The sequence below is a fragment of the Saccostrea echinata genome, unplaced genomic scaffold (assembly GCF_033153115.1).
Source record: "Saccostrea echinata isolate AGI-Se365-2 ecotype Australia unplaced genomic scaffold, CSIRO_AGI_Sech_v1 ptg000029l, whole genome shotgun sequence".
Taxonomy (NCBI): domain Eukaryota; kingdom Metazoa; phylum Mollusca; class Bivalvia; order Ostreida; family Ostreidae; genus Saccostrea; species Saccostrea echinata.
In genome coordinates, this window is record NW_026889778.1 from 17,572,427 (window position 1) to 17,588,179 (window position 15,753).

Genomic DNA, 15,753 nt, shown 5'->3' on the forward strand with positions numbered 1-15,753 from the left:
AAAAAAAACAACTTTTATGTACCATTGTATTTTATATGTAAAGGATGTTAAACTTTTTACGTACATTGCATTGTTTATTTACTTCAAAGAAAATATTGCACAAAAAGAACGTTTTTATTGAAAGAATTTATCACCTCCATAGTGTCGATTCATCTGAATATCATATCTGCAGTCAAAATTGCTTGCTTAATGTGCAGTCCGTTTTTCTCCACAATTTTGTTTTTGATTTTTTTTCCCCGGAACGTTAAATAAAAGATAGACAATGCAAAAAGATCATTGAAATTTAATTTTATCAACAAACAAGAACAGTAAAATATAACTTTCTTCAGCATTAAATTTGACCTATTTGCACTTAGGTTGAAGTTATAATATTAAAATACCAAAAATCGCCCTTTCCGAGATTAAAAACAACAATTGAAAAAATAAAGTATTCATGCAATATAGAACAATGGGCAGCCAAAACATAGACAGGAATAACATGTATATAATCAGGATTTAATGATATTACTAACAACTCAGGCACGACATATCGGAAGGGGGGGGATTTCCCCCCTTTTTTTAGTCATTACCTTTTACTATTGAGAATGTTCACTGAAAGGCAATTAGCTCCCCCCCCCCCCCTGTTTGTTGCAGCTTAGTTAAAATCGAAAAATCGGAGTTATGTGGTAATGTATGAAAAAAATTGATTGTGGAAGAAGTTGAGACGTCGTCCCCCACCAGATAGGATTTTCGAGTTTGATTCTGACCCCCCCCCCCTTTTTTTAAAAATTTAAATCGATACTATGTGTCTGCAACTTATGAAATATCTAGTAAAGATCATTGACTTTAGAATCCTGAAATTCTAATTACTCCAAGGTTTGTTTATAGTAAAAACATATTATAGGTTAGAGTCAGAGGCTCTAGGTGACATACCTTCATCATTTTCACCAGTATTTTCTTTTAATATACGATGACCTTTCAAATTGATCTTTGAATCTGGACCACTGACAAAGGTGTCAACTAACGAAGAATAAATCAAAATCATCTTCCTAACTTCATCAGGGATTTTCAAGAATAAAAAATTAACTAATCTGACTTTGATTTTTATAATAAATAAAAATACTAATCTGACTTTTGTATTTTGATTTTCATTACAAATAAAAACACCATTGTCCAAAGACTTTTTTTAAACAACCCTTGTATACAGCATTACTGACACGAATGGCGCACCTTCTGGTCCAATCGACCTTCTTGGGCCTTTTCGACAAGCGGAGGGCCCGAGATGACGCAATTGATTTTATTTCTTCAAAATACGTATATTTGAATGTCAAATTTAGTTACATATTCATCATAGTTGAAATTGTTTGTGTACAGAAAAAAGATAACGGTATTTTAAATTAATTAACATATACATAAAGTTTAAGGAAAAACGAATGAATTTTCAATTAAGAGCCAAAGAAAAAAGAATACAGCCTTTCTGTCACAAATGATGTTGAAGTTATAAATTGTCAACAAGTCTATATTCGTTGATGCTATTAACAAAAAATCCTTTTAGAATAAATTAGTTCTACTATGCAACACGAGTTCATCTTTTATACATCGACCTCGAATGGAGATGGAACATTAAAGTTTATACCAATACTCCTCAACATTAATACACGCATCAACCAGGTTCATGTTGAATTTATTCCTCTGGTGGTTTCAGATTTAGAACCTGACTGTTGATCATTTGGGGACAAACAACACCAAGAAATTATAATTTGAAATCTCAGTATCTCAGTGACGTAGCATTGTTTTTGAAAGTGTGTGTAGGGGAGGGCAGCCTGAGATTTTACTTTTCAACTTACCCGAAAGAAACTTGACGAGCAAAAAAAATTGTACACACTCGAAAATGTTATTTCGTGGAGGGGGGGGCTAACTTCTTTCAGTACCAATTTTTTTTATTTAACTGCACTGCAACAAAAAGATGGGGGACACTTCAATGAACATTTGCTATGGTAAAAATTATGTCTGGAAAAAACTTCCCCCCCCCCCGAATTTTACGTGCCTGTATCTATTTGTGGATTATAAATATTATAATGCTAACTATTTTCATCTCTCTCTTAAAAAGAAAATATCTTCCTGGTACGTACTTCACCTGAGTTGGTGGCGATAGGGGATTTCAAAAGCAAGGGTCGTTCGGGGGCACCTGCAGATCCCCAGTAGTTTTACTTCCCCTATTTCTGAGATTTTCAGTATGATATATAAGCTTATAAAAAGTGTCCTTCCTGGTTAACTTTATTTTTGCAAATGAAATTAAAGATACAATATTTTGTATATTTTATTTGCTAAAATTAAGAATATCAAGAATGACAATAACCTAAACGGGACAGCCAGGCGCCCCATCCTACAAATGAGTATCAAATTATATAACTATATAATATAAGAAGATATTTTTATTATCAATATATTTTGATTAAGTAAGAGTCAATGGATTTATATTCTGGAGAGTTTTTACTATCCAAAAAGGGTGAGGGTGTAATGACTGAGTTAGAATTCAAAGACTTGTGCAAATAAAGATAATATGAACATATAATATTATTAATATATATTTTTTTTCAGCATTTTATACATGAAGTTGTCGCATTCAGAAGTTTCCATTATAATGGGTATCATTTTAGTCATTTATTTATTCCGCTCATCGTAAATTTTCTGACGGAAAACTTTATAGGTAAATTTAATTCCCCTTTACTCTTTCTCCTTCAATTTACCTTCATTTTTTCATTATTTTTAGGAACATATATATAGCATATACTTATATACTCTACTGTTCTCAACTAAGTATGACTTCAGTTGTTTTTTGAAAAGACAAAAAATCATAATAAAAGGATTTCTAACAGATGTATAAGATGTATATGAATTTAATTCATTGAAGGATTTTCATTTCCTACTTAAATTAAAATATACTAGGTATATTCATGTACAAATAAAGCTTTCGGAGAAAGGGTGGTTAGTGCTAAAATATTTTTAAAAATCACCTTTGCACTGATTAATGTAAACGTTCCAGTACATGTATTTTTACAGACGTAGATTTGAGATATATTACATCTGAGCGCTGTTTTCTTTTACTATGAAATTTCTTAATATTTTTTTTTCATAAATGTTTGATTAAACAACGTATTGTTTATAGTGAAATATCAAACGAAATACCAAAATATGGAGAAAACTTTTGGCATGTCACTGTACGTTGTTAATGTAAACGGTAGAGTCTATAACATAACCCAGTCAGTGCATCCGGAAAAATAAATTCCGATTTGGTTAATATATTATATATTTTTTGTAAGCCGAACCCGATGCATTTTTATTGATATATCAGCGGGAAAATTAAACATAGCGCAGTCCGATGAGAAGAAAAGGAATCGAATGGAGTAATGTTTCTACATGGATGAAGAAATAAGGTATGGATACAATTTATTATTTCATTTATGCATGCATTTTCTCCTCTTTACGAGATCACCACATAACTTGATTCCTGGCTGATCGAACAGACAACACCCCGTGAATATTGCTGCTTTGACAAAAGCAGTATGATTTAAAATTATTCCAGCAAAAAGTCAGGTACACGATTGTTTAAACCCATCCTGATTGTGTCTTTCTCTCCAATAATCATAAAATCATATAGCTTTTGACAAAGTTGCAGTTCAGGGCTGTTGATCAGTGGTGACTCGACATAAAAAAACATAGGACTACTACAGAGCATCCATTAACAATAATCAAGTCTGTATGAAAAAAATTAGTGATTGCAAAGCATATCATTGAAAGAATCACTGTAAAACATAACCTAACAATTGTACATGGAAAGTAAGTCAATGCACAACATACTAGAAACCCTCTCTACAGATCATGCTCATATGTATTCCAATCACAGCAAATCAAGATCCAGTCACTACACAACATAGCCGGGTCAGAACAGAACATAACCCAGTCACTGTACAACATAACTTGGTCACTGTACAACAAAACCCAGTCACTGAACAACATAACCAAGTCACTGTACTACATAACCCAGTCAATGTACTACATAACCCAGTCACTGAACAACATAACCCAGTCACTGTACAACATAACCCAGTCACTGTACAACATAACCCAGTCACTGTACAACATAACCTAGTCACTACACTACATAACCCAGTCACTACACTACATAACCAAGTCACTACATAACCCAGTCACTGTACAACATAATCCAGTCACTGCACTACATTACCCATTCACTGTACAACATAACCCAGTCATTGCACCACATAACCCAGTCAACTAAGTCACTACACTACATAACCCAGTCACTGTACAACATAACCCAGTCACTACACTACATAACCCAGTCACTGTACAACATAACCCAGTCACTACATTACATAACCCAGTCACTACACAACATAACCCAGTCACTGTACAACATAATCCAGTCACTGCACTACATTACCCATTCACTGTACAACATAACCCAGTCATTGCACCACATAACCCAGTCAACTAAGTCACTACACTACATAACCCAGTCACTGTACAACATAACCCAGTCACTACACTACATAACCCAGTCACTGTACAACATAACCCAGTCACTACACTACATAACCCAGTCACTACACAACATAACCCAGTCACTACACTACATAACCCAGTCACTGTACAACATAACCCAGTCACTACACTACATAACCCAGTCACTACACAACATAACCCAGTCACTGTACAACATAACCCAGTCACTACACTACATAACCAAGTCACTACATAACCCAGTCACTGTACAACATAATCCAGTCACTGCACTACATTACCCATTCACTGTACAACATAACCCAGTCATTGCACCACATAACCCAGTCAACTAAGTCACTACACTACATAACCCAGTCACTGTACAACATAACCCAGTCACTACACTACATAACCCAGTCACTGTACAACATAACCCAGTCACTACACTACATAACCCAGTCACTACACAACATAACCCAGTCACTGTACAACATAACCCAGTCACTACACTACATAACCCAGTCACTACACAACATAACCCAGTCACTGTACAACATAACCCAGTCACTACACTACATTACCCATTCACTGTACAACATAACCCAGTCACTACACTACATAACCCAGTCACTACACTACATAACCCAGTCACTGTACAGCATAACCCAGTCACTGTACAACATAACCCAGTCACTACACAACATAACCCAGTCACTGCACTACATAATCCAGTCACTACACAACATAACCCAGTCACTACACTACATAACCCAGTCACTGTACAACATTACCCAGTCACTACACTACATAACCCAGTCACTGTACAACATAACCCAGTCACTACACTACATAACCCAGTCACTACACTACATAACCCAGTCACTACACAACATAACCCTGTCACTACACAACATAATCCAGTCACTACACTACATAACCCAGTCACTACACAACATAACCTAGTCACTACACTACATAACCTAGACACTACACAACACAACCCAGTCACTACACTACATAACCCAGTCACTACACTACATAACCCAGTCACTACACTACATAACCTAGTCACTACACAACATAATCCAGTCACTACACTACATAACCCAGTCACTACACAACATAACCTAGTCACTACACTACATAACCCAGTCACTACACAACATAACCCAGTCACTACACGACATAACCCAGTCACTACACTACACAACCCAGTCACTACACTACACAACCCAGTCACTGTACAACATAACCCTGTCACTACACTACATAGCCCAGTCACTACACTACATAACCTAGTCATTGTACAACATAACCCAGTCACTGTACCATGTAAACCCAGTCACTACACTACATATCCCAGTCACTACACTACAAATCTCAGTCACTGTACTATAGTAACCATAGATTATCACCCATTCACATCCTAACATCATAGTGTCACTGTTATTCTGAAGCATATCATACTCAGATTTTATACAAAAATAATTCAGTCATTTCACCTCATAACTGGGTCACTTAACAATAACCTTGTAACTTAACTGTGATGCATGGCTAATGTACGAGATACCTTTACATTTATTCACTGGCAGTGATAGCTCCACATACCCATGGGAGTATCTTTTTGATGAAAAGTTTTCCTCTCATTGTGGATATGTAACATCATCTTTGAAGTTAACTGATTTGTTAGAAGAGTATGAGTAAGCAACATCATCTAGATTTTGGTGTTTGAAAAGTGGAAAGCAGTTTGGAAAATTATTTGGTAAGTCCGAAATGAAGATGGCCATATATACCAGGTAGTTCATATGCATGTATTTAATGTTTCCATAAATTTAAAGTTCTCTTATTCATTTAATTAATTATGTATACCAATCCTTCTGTTTCACCACTTCAATTTTCTTTTATTACAAGATATTACTGAAATTTCTAGTTTATATTAATATTTGAAACAACCTAAGAATGTATTCAATTCTATATTTTTTATTTTTATTTTTTAATCAATGATTTAGTTCAGTTATGAGAGAAAACAGCAATAGTTTTAAAAAAAATGAATCTGTATATAGAAAAAGAAAATCATTTACCGTATTTTGGAATTTTAGATATGTGAAACTGAATTTGCTATCTGCAGAGGAATCAATGCAGTACTATCCTGATATTCCCATTTTTTTAATTAATCGCCCAAGAAATGTTGTAAAGCACTGCTTTAAAAGATGGGAAGAAGCAGGAAACATTTTATTAGATGAAATAGATCCCATAGGAGAAGACCAGTTTCTGGTAAAGAGTCAGGTTCCTGAGAGCTCACAAGTTTATTGTGTCCATTTTTCAGCACCTGACTTTCCAGTATCATCCTGTGACTGTGAGGACTGGACCAAACATCATTTGCCTTGTAAACACTTTTTTGCAGTCATTAGAAATGTTTCTGGTTGGCATTGGGAAAAACTACCTGTAGAGTGCAGGAACAATCCCTTCCTGACATTAGATGAGAGTGTTCTTTGCGAGTTCAGTTCAACATCTACTGACACTCACACCGATTGCAAAGAACAAGAGTCAAGAAGGGAGACCAATACAGACAGCAACATACAAGAAATTGTTTTATCATCAAAATCTAGAATTTCTTAAATTAGATCCAGCATCAACAGCTACTGTCAGATGATTAGGGACTATTCTTACTCTTGTAAAGATGAAGAAATTTTGCAAACCCTCAATTCCAAATTGCAGGATACATTAGATAGTTTTACAACTAGTCTCCATGAAACTAACATACTCCTTGTAGATCATCCAAAGAAACAAATGACCCACATCGCAACAACAGCACCAAAACGAGTAAATAGGCTTTCCCTTTCAAAGAGAAGAAACAAAGGAGTTGGGAGGCATGGTTCATCTGCTGAGAGTATGCGAAAGCATACATCCAAGGGTGTACATGACCTATTAACACATGTTAATGGTTAGTTAAATGATGACCTTTTTTTGAACAAATCCATGTAAGAATATATTGTAGGAAAAAAATAATTAATGGTTATTTTCTTATTAAAGAAAGCAATGAGGTGGCAGAGATCATTACCATTGAAGATTATCAACATCAACATTTAGAAACAAATGGTAAAATTTTCAACTTGAATAAACTTTTAAAGGTCCAATATAAAATAAGTTAAACCTCTGTCCAGGAAAAGGGTTAAATATGTGTCTGGCTAACCAATGATATATTGTTATATATATATATATATATATATATATATATATATATATATATATATATATATATATATATATATATATATATATATATATATACTTTAGGAAGGAAGGGTATATTAAAGAAAACACACGAATGTATAAAGCAGGTGAAGAAGGTACATTTTCCAGATACTGGTACCATGCCTCAAACAGTTACAAAATATGAAGAAATGGATTATAAGGAAGGTAGGTGCTTTTAACCAGTCCCAAAAATTAAGTAATGCTGAAAATATATATATCATTTCATTAGGAAGCTGTTTTTTAAAAACTTATCTTTACAGCTTTCGAGGAAGTGAACAAAATTTGGAGTATGGAAAAAAGCACAGGGTTTTTTATTGGAAGAGTAAGCAAGTTCAACATCACAGATGAGGACATAAGGTCCCTTAATGGTACAAACTGGGTGACTGATCAGGTAATCACATCTTAGCTTTATAAATTATTTAATAGTTAACACTTTCCTTCATTTTTTTTCTACATATACATTCAGTTTTAACATGTACATTAATTTCTAACATATTTGCAGGTTATTGATATTTATTATTGCATATTTAGCTGCCATTGTTCAAAAAGAAATTGAGAAAGGCAACAAGGTTGCTCTATATCCATCATAAACTATGACTCAGATAATGGAAGGAACTTTTTCAGTCAGAAAGAGTCGCAGGAAGGTATACTAGTAATAATTACTCAGAAATCAAGTTTAATGAAAGATGGTTTAAATAATGTCTCTTTATGCTATATACATGTACTGACTATTTTGTTTTTCAGTTGAAGTTATATGAGTGCTCTGCAATAATTGGAGCTATCTATAAAAATCGTCATTGGACTCTTGTGGTAAATACACAATTTTTAGTTTTAATGAGGTTGGTACAAAAAATTATTAACCACATGGAAGCTAGTAAAATTACTGAAAATGGAAAGACACATGTACTCACAGCTCATGCATATTAGGTAATTAGTATTACATGTTCACTCTGTCTGCAGCAATCATCAATTGATTCTGCTGATCAGAATAAAAGGATCTGCATTGTTGAAATTCAGTCTATTTTAATGGATCAAAATTTACACATTAAAAATAAGTGAGACAAAACCTCATTTTTTTCAGATTGTTGATCCTTTGAAGGGTGTCATACATTACTTTAATCCCCTGAAAGAGACCAGAATACAACTTGAAGAAATAAAGAGAAACTGGTGGTAATTAATTAAGATGCTGTCAATGAAACAACTTTATGGCTCTATATCTAAAATTCAATCCCTCTTTTAATTAACACAGTAAAGCATTACATGGATTGTGGTTAGTTTTTCATTCTGGTATTTATAGATTGATTAAATTGTGTATAATTTCCATTTTTAGTTTGTACACCAGTGAGAGGATGCTTACATACAATGAAGTGGAGACAAGGAATTGGGCTGTTCTCACAAGAGAACACTCTAAACAGACAGACAGTTTCAATCGTGGCATGTATTGTTTGATAGTGAGTAATGTAATTCTTATCATTAGTACAGTTCTTCAAATATTTTTCATCTCATCATATAGTAAATTATGGAATATGTTATAATTGTGTGTAATAATGTGCAATTTATGCTAAGTATTACACACAAAAAATTATCACATTTAAAGTAATTTCTTTCTAAAATTTCTTTAGTTTGCTGAACAGTATTTCAACCAGCAACCCATTGACAATGTTTCAAATGCAGACCTAAAGAGAGCAAGAGAAAAAATAGCAAGTTCTCTAATGATGTACAATGGTAAACAAAAAGCACTAAACAGTACTAACAAAAATATATTTGTGAACCATTCTTAGACTATAACTTTGATGAGCATTGGTAAGCAAAAATATCTTACATTTTAATAATTGGACATATATATGTCTGTTGACTTCTGTACTTTACTTGCCTAATGTAAATTTTTATAATTTCGATGAGAAATTAAAATGACCAATTCATTTTTGTGCTAGCATATATCTTAATCTATTTATTTATTTTTTTTTTTTTGTAACTCATGCAGTTAACAGCACAGACCGCTGTCCTTGTTGTGGATTTTTGACATATGCAGAAGAAACAGTAAGCTACCCATATCAAAAAATAATACATAAAAGTATATTTTTAATATATTTTTAATACAATCATTTTCGTATTGTTTAAAATTAATACAGAAAAAATATATTATTTTTGTATCACCAACAAATAGGTAGATTATTTTTGTATTAAAATCTGACTTTGGTTTTTTACAGGGTATTATTTTTGTATTTTTTGGGACTTAGATTATTTTCAGTATATCATTTTTGTATTTTTGTGGACTTAGTTTTTTTCAAGTGTATTTTTTCTGTATTAAAATTGAACTTAGTAATTTTACAGAAAATTACATACAGTTAATCTGTATTATTTTTGTATTAAAATTGAACTTAGTAGTTTTACAGAAAATTACATACAGTTAGTCTGTATTATTTTTGTATTAAATTTGGACTTAATAATTTTTCAAAAAATACTATACATTCAGTATGTATTTTTTTATATTTATTTTGGACTTAGTGTTCTCTTTTACTGAAATTTGTATTTCTTTGAACTTAGGAAAATTTACAGAATGTCCTTGCAATAAGTCTGTTGGAATTAATATTTTTTCTCAGATTTTATTAATTAAGACCATTGCTATAAAGGTTGCTTTTATACTATTTACATTTAATTGCTATTTAGAACAGAAAATTTCAGTAGTTTAAATTTGTTAACTAAACAATTTCATTTTTAAAACATGTCTTTACTAGGTGTGAAATTGTCATTTGGAAAGAGATAGATACGTCTAAGGGAACACCTGTGCTGTACATGATAGTTGTAAACACGCGGTAAATTTTGAAGTTTCAGAGTTTCAGACTTTCTTTGTGTTGAAAATTTTACAGCGTGTTTACAACCGAGTGTTTACAACTATCGCCAACAGCACAGGTGGCCACCTGAAGGCTAACAATAGAGGAGTACATGTTATACTACTCAAAGAAATAACATGATTTACCCGTGAAAACACATCCCAACCAAAACAAAAACAAAAACAAACAACATGGAGAGTTCCACTAATTACAGTACCTACGATGTTTTCTTGACTATACAACTCAATTTAGTATACATTATATTTAATTCAGTACGTATTACAATTACATGAAATAGAACTATTTAATCATCCGCTTAAAAAAAAAAAATTAAATAAGAAATTATTACGAAAGAATATCATAAAATAATATAGAAAATGTTGTGAAATTGGTGTAAAGGATAGTTGTTAAACATTATTTCAATCTCTGGTACCGTATGTATGAGTTAAGTTGTCCGTCAATATATATTATGTATCTCCCGCTCGTTTTGATCATTATATTTGAACTTTATGGTCTACTTCACAGGTCAACTTGAATATAAAAATGGCTGCTCTCAGCGGAAATGATGACCGGAAATAACGATGTTTCGTAATCGGTAAATTCCGTAAGGAATAAAAAAATGATTCTGATGATTAAATTGAACATCGTTTTTTTCTAACATAATTTTAGGTTTGTTCAATTGATTCAAGATATTTAAAACCATGTAAATATGTTTTCTCTAACTGTTCCGATCTCAACATCGGTAATTTTCGTATATATGACACAATATGATTGGTCAGATTTTAAAACTCTTCCGTACTGTTCTCTGATTGGTCAACAATATTTCACCCACGCCATTTTGAAAATTCTTCCCGGGACGTGTTGAGAAAGCTGGAGGTGATTTTGAATAAACTCTCATTTGCTCGCGAGTAAAATGGATCGAAAAACAGAAGTTCAGCATAATCATGGTACACAGGATCATATATATGAACCAAGGAAAGCAAATACATAAGAAGACTGACGTTTTTTAGGCATCATATCCGGACTTTTCTGGTGTAAACAACGACAGTTGCGGTAAGATTATGTATATTTTAGCACATTAAAGTTTCAGTTTTTTAAATAATAACTTAGTACAAAGATAGAGGAACAAAGAATGCCTTTCTTACCCATTTTGTAGTATTGTAGAAAGATAAAATAGTACGGTTATTGGCCATGTGGGGAACAAGGGTTTTTGTGATAAATTCTCATTGGGGAGGAAGGGGTGGAAAATGGGGGTAATTTTCAAGCCTTTGGCTTCCTAGTTCTAATTCATTCCAATTTTTTCAAGTTTACCAGAGACGAATTATTTATTTTCCCTTCAAAAACAACTCTGTAATTTGTATAAACTCAAATTTTTTCGAGGGGGGGGGGGGTAGGTTGGGTTTGGGGGGGGGGGGGGCAGTTTATTTAAATAACATTGGGGCACATATTTTGTTTACTCTTTCAACATTTTCAAGGACAGATTGTTTATTACAAATATTTTTTTAAAAATATTTTATAAATCAGCCCCCCCCCCCCTTTTTCTTCTCCAGATTGTCAAATCAAATGGTTGTTCCCTAAGAAACCCTAGATTAAAGAAAGGTAATTTCAATGGTACAATTGTATGGAATTTGGTGAACTCCGCTGGATCTTTTGGAATTTCAATTTATAATTATTGTTAATTTCAGTCAGCAGAACATTGAAGAAAAGCTGATTAGTCATGGAGGAAGAAGATCCCTCTCAAGAAAGTATTGCAGGTGTGTGAGCTAAACAAAATCTATATAGAATTATTTTGGATGTGAAAATGTGTGTTTTGTTGAGGTAATGGTTCATTAAATTTTATTATTATATCATTCTGTTCTATATTTCACAGTGATTAAGTCAGATGAGATGACAGGTTGTGTGATTTGTAGATGGACTTCTGCAACAAAGTAAACACTCCTCTACCTTTTCCATACAAAAGAAACAGCAAAGCAGAGAGATCGAAACAGTTGGTAAAAGTACAAAGAAAACAGGATTAGTTAAACTTGTGAAAAATATCAAGACTATTGAAGAGCAGATTATATGTAAAAAGAAAGATCAAGACTAGCATTGGTAGCTGAACAGTAGCCTGGCCACATTAATTACTTTTTAATTAGCTATTTGTACATTTAAGGTAATCTGACTGAGTTACTAAAATTGTTATTTAACAAATATTTCAAATAAATAAAAGATTTTTGAATAACAATCAATAGATGCTATTAAGAACCTCAATCTCCAACCCCTTTTCTTTAAATAACAATTTTTGCCCATGATCATTTTTGTAGTTTTTAAAACTCTGTTTTGTATTATTTTAAGCATTTAAATGTATTTTTTGTCTATCATTCTTGTACTTTTTTGATATTTTTGAAATACAATCCTTCATGCTGATAAAAATACAAAAACAATACATATTAATACAAAATTAATACATTCTATATTTTTTTCATACTTTTTTGTGTACTGTATTATTTTCATATTTTATATCTTTTTTGTACTTTTAATTGTTCCAGATGAAAAAATACAAAAATAATATATGCTAATACAAAATTAATACATTCTATATTTTTTTTTGTATTTTAATTCTTAAAGGTGAAAAAATGCAAAAATAATATATGCTAATACAAAATTAATACATTCTGTATTTTTCCTATACTTTTCTATGGACTGTATTATTTTTATACTTTGGAGAGGAAAATAGAGAAATAATACAAAAGTACAAAAACAATACGTTTTTACAGGTCGTGTATCATTTCTGTATTATTTCGAAAAAATAAAGTATATTAAAAATATATTTTTCTGTGTTTGGCTTTTAAAAAGTCTATTATTTTTTACCTAAATTGGAACAAGATTTAGAGGGTTCCAAATTTGGTCATTAAAAATATACTTTTTTTGTATTATTTTAGTATTTTTTTCTTGTATTATTTTTGTATTCATTTTCGATATGGGTAAGTCTAACCAAAAAACAATATCAATGGAAAAAAAATATATAGTTTTATCTTTCATTATAAAGAAAGAGGACAAAAGAAAGAAAATAGCTTCATTACAATACTTTTTAAATCGATTTTAAACAAAAAAATAAAAAAATAAATAATATTGCAGATTACATGTGAATTGTGCTTAAGAAAATTTCACAGGACTGAAGCTTGTGTAGGGTCTGGATACATGTCATTGGAATCAATCACTTGCAGAATGTGTTCCATGAAAATCACGGTATGTGTCTAAACATTCATTTTACCTTTGCAAATCCTCATATTTACTGAAATTCATGTTTAATGTTTCTTAAAAATTAGGGGAGAATGCCCAAGAGGAAATCGGACGATGGAGAAATTGGAAATGATAAAAATCTGAAGAAATGGAAAGCAATGGAAAATGGTTTGAGAATTTTAGGTTATATCTGCATATCATATTAAAACTGAGTTTTCACTTCCAAATCATTGTATTACTAGTAGTATATTATACCAGTACTTAAAATGTTCTATTGAATTTCAGCAGATTCTGATGTGCTGTTCACAAAGAATGGGTCAGATCAAAACTTGGAAGTATCGGGAAAGAATACAAAATTCCTTGTGAATAATAATGGTTGGTAATTGTTTGAAATTTTTTACACATGAAATGTATTTGTCATTGTTAATTTTATATTTATATTGTCTAATTGTACTCTCCAGGCTATGATTTGGTAGAGAATTTATGGCCATTAGAAAAGGATTTCAATTTTCCAGTGGCTAATGTATTTGGTAATAAAAGTAATCATGGACACAGACATTCGTTCATTAAAAAGCAATGAATGTCTCACTGACAGGGTATGTATAATAAAGATTAATGAAAAAAGAACTCAATTGAATGCCAGTTCCGATAAATTATATAGCCATATTCATAAAGAATCATCTAAACGATGAGTGAATTCAAGTTCATATGTCTTGACCTCTTCACACAAAACAGGGCCTTGCAAGGAAAATCAGGGCAAAGCTAACCCATATAAGCATGACTGCCCATAGCAATATTCTTTAATTCATTTGTTGTTCCCCGACTTAATGCCTACATCTATTTCATACCAGGTCATTGACTGTTATTTGTTATTGCTGGTCACACAACAAAGTGAATTAGGAAGAAATGTTGTACATTATGACCAAACCAAAATGACAGGGATCATAAATTCAGATTTCCTATTACCAGATGTATCCCAAAACTCTGTAAGTGAAAAGACTATATTGATAAATTATATCAAATAAAGTTAATTTACAAACACATGATTATATGTCTTAACAAAATAAGACAAAGGTCACTATTTTGATACCAGTCTGCATAAAAATGTATTCACATTTACAGGGTATAGATTTAGAGGCTGATGTTATTGTGGGAGTGTATCACAGGTCATATCATTGGACTTTAGTGGTGAGATTTTTTGTTCACACTCTGTTTTGTAAAAAGGAGTTTGTAAACCACACTGTTATTACATATGTACCATCTTTCTTTTAGATTGTTGAAGTAAGAGAAGGCAAGATTTTTTTTCTATAATCCATGTGGAGAGAAGAGCTATGAGATGAAAAAAATTGAAAGGAGTTGGAGGTATCCACTAAAAATAAGCTTATGTTGAACTTGAGTTGAGCCCATATATGATATATCTGGTAGTGCTTTCAAGTTTTCTCACAAGTCATTAATATATTTTTCTTAATTGTTAAAGAAAATATGACCATGAATATCGGCACAAGTACCAAATAAGCAACAAGTCACCAGATTGGAAGATATGTTCAAGTCCACATGCTCTTCAGAGGGATTCATTCAACTGTGGAATATATTGCCTTGTGGTATTGTCATTTTTTTTTTCTATATCAATAGATACCATCTTAATAATTTAACTAGCTTCAATATTTGTCCATGAAATAGGACATCATGTTTTCCACAAAAAAATCTCATGATGCCAATACTTCATTATATCATTAATATATCTTTCCATTATGATTGATACTAGCTGTTCTGGGTATTTGTTCATTTTTTTTTCTATAATAGTAGTTCATGTTTACTTTTTGAAATTTTTTTTTAGTTTGCAGAGAAGCATTTAAATGGACACTTACATGATCTACAAAGTATAACTAAAAAAGATCTGCAAATCATGAGGAGAAAAGTAGCTTTAGAGTTG

The 15,753-nt window shown here is 31.9% G+C and overlaps 2 protein-coding genes and 1 long non-coding RNA gene across 3 annotated transcripts in view; 2 read left to right on the top strand and 1 right to left on the bottom strand.

The window, feature by feature from the left end:
* LOC133195039 (ficolin-1-A-like) overlaps positions 1-15,753 on the bottom strand; it is a 186,743-nt gene that overhangs the window by 152,886 nt on the left and 18,104 nt on the right. The gene's annotated exons all lie outside the window — the stretch shown is intronic.
* Positions 8,328-10,739, top strand: LOC133194239 (uncharacterized). The gene is made up of 7 exons (XM_061330237.1): positions 8,328-8,408; positions 8,509-8,574; positions 8,846-8,934; positions 9,095-9,215; positions 9,387-9,489; positions 9,749-9,804; positions 10,635-10,739. Exons 1-7 carry the CDS (start codon positions 8,358-8,360, stop codon positions 10,737-10,739), a joined length of 591 nt encoding a protein of 196 aa, XP_061186221.1. The 5' UTR covers positions 8,328-8,357.
* LOC133194572 (uncharacterized) lies at positions 14,367-15,419 on the top strand. Its single transcript, XR_009722121.1, has 5 exons — positions 14,367-14,416; positions 14,672-14,806; positions 14,943-15,008; positions 15,093-15,182; positions 15,298-15,419. It is a non-coding gene; the product is annotated as an uncharacterized LOC133194572 (long non-coding RNA).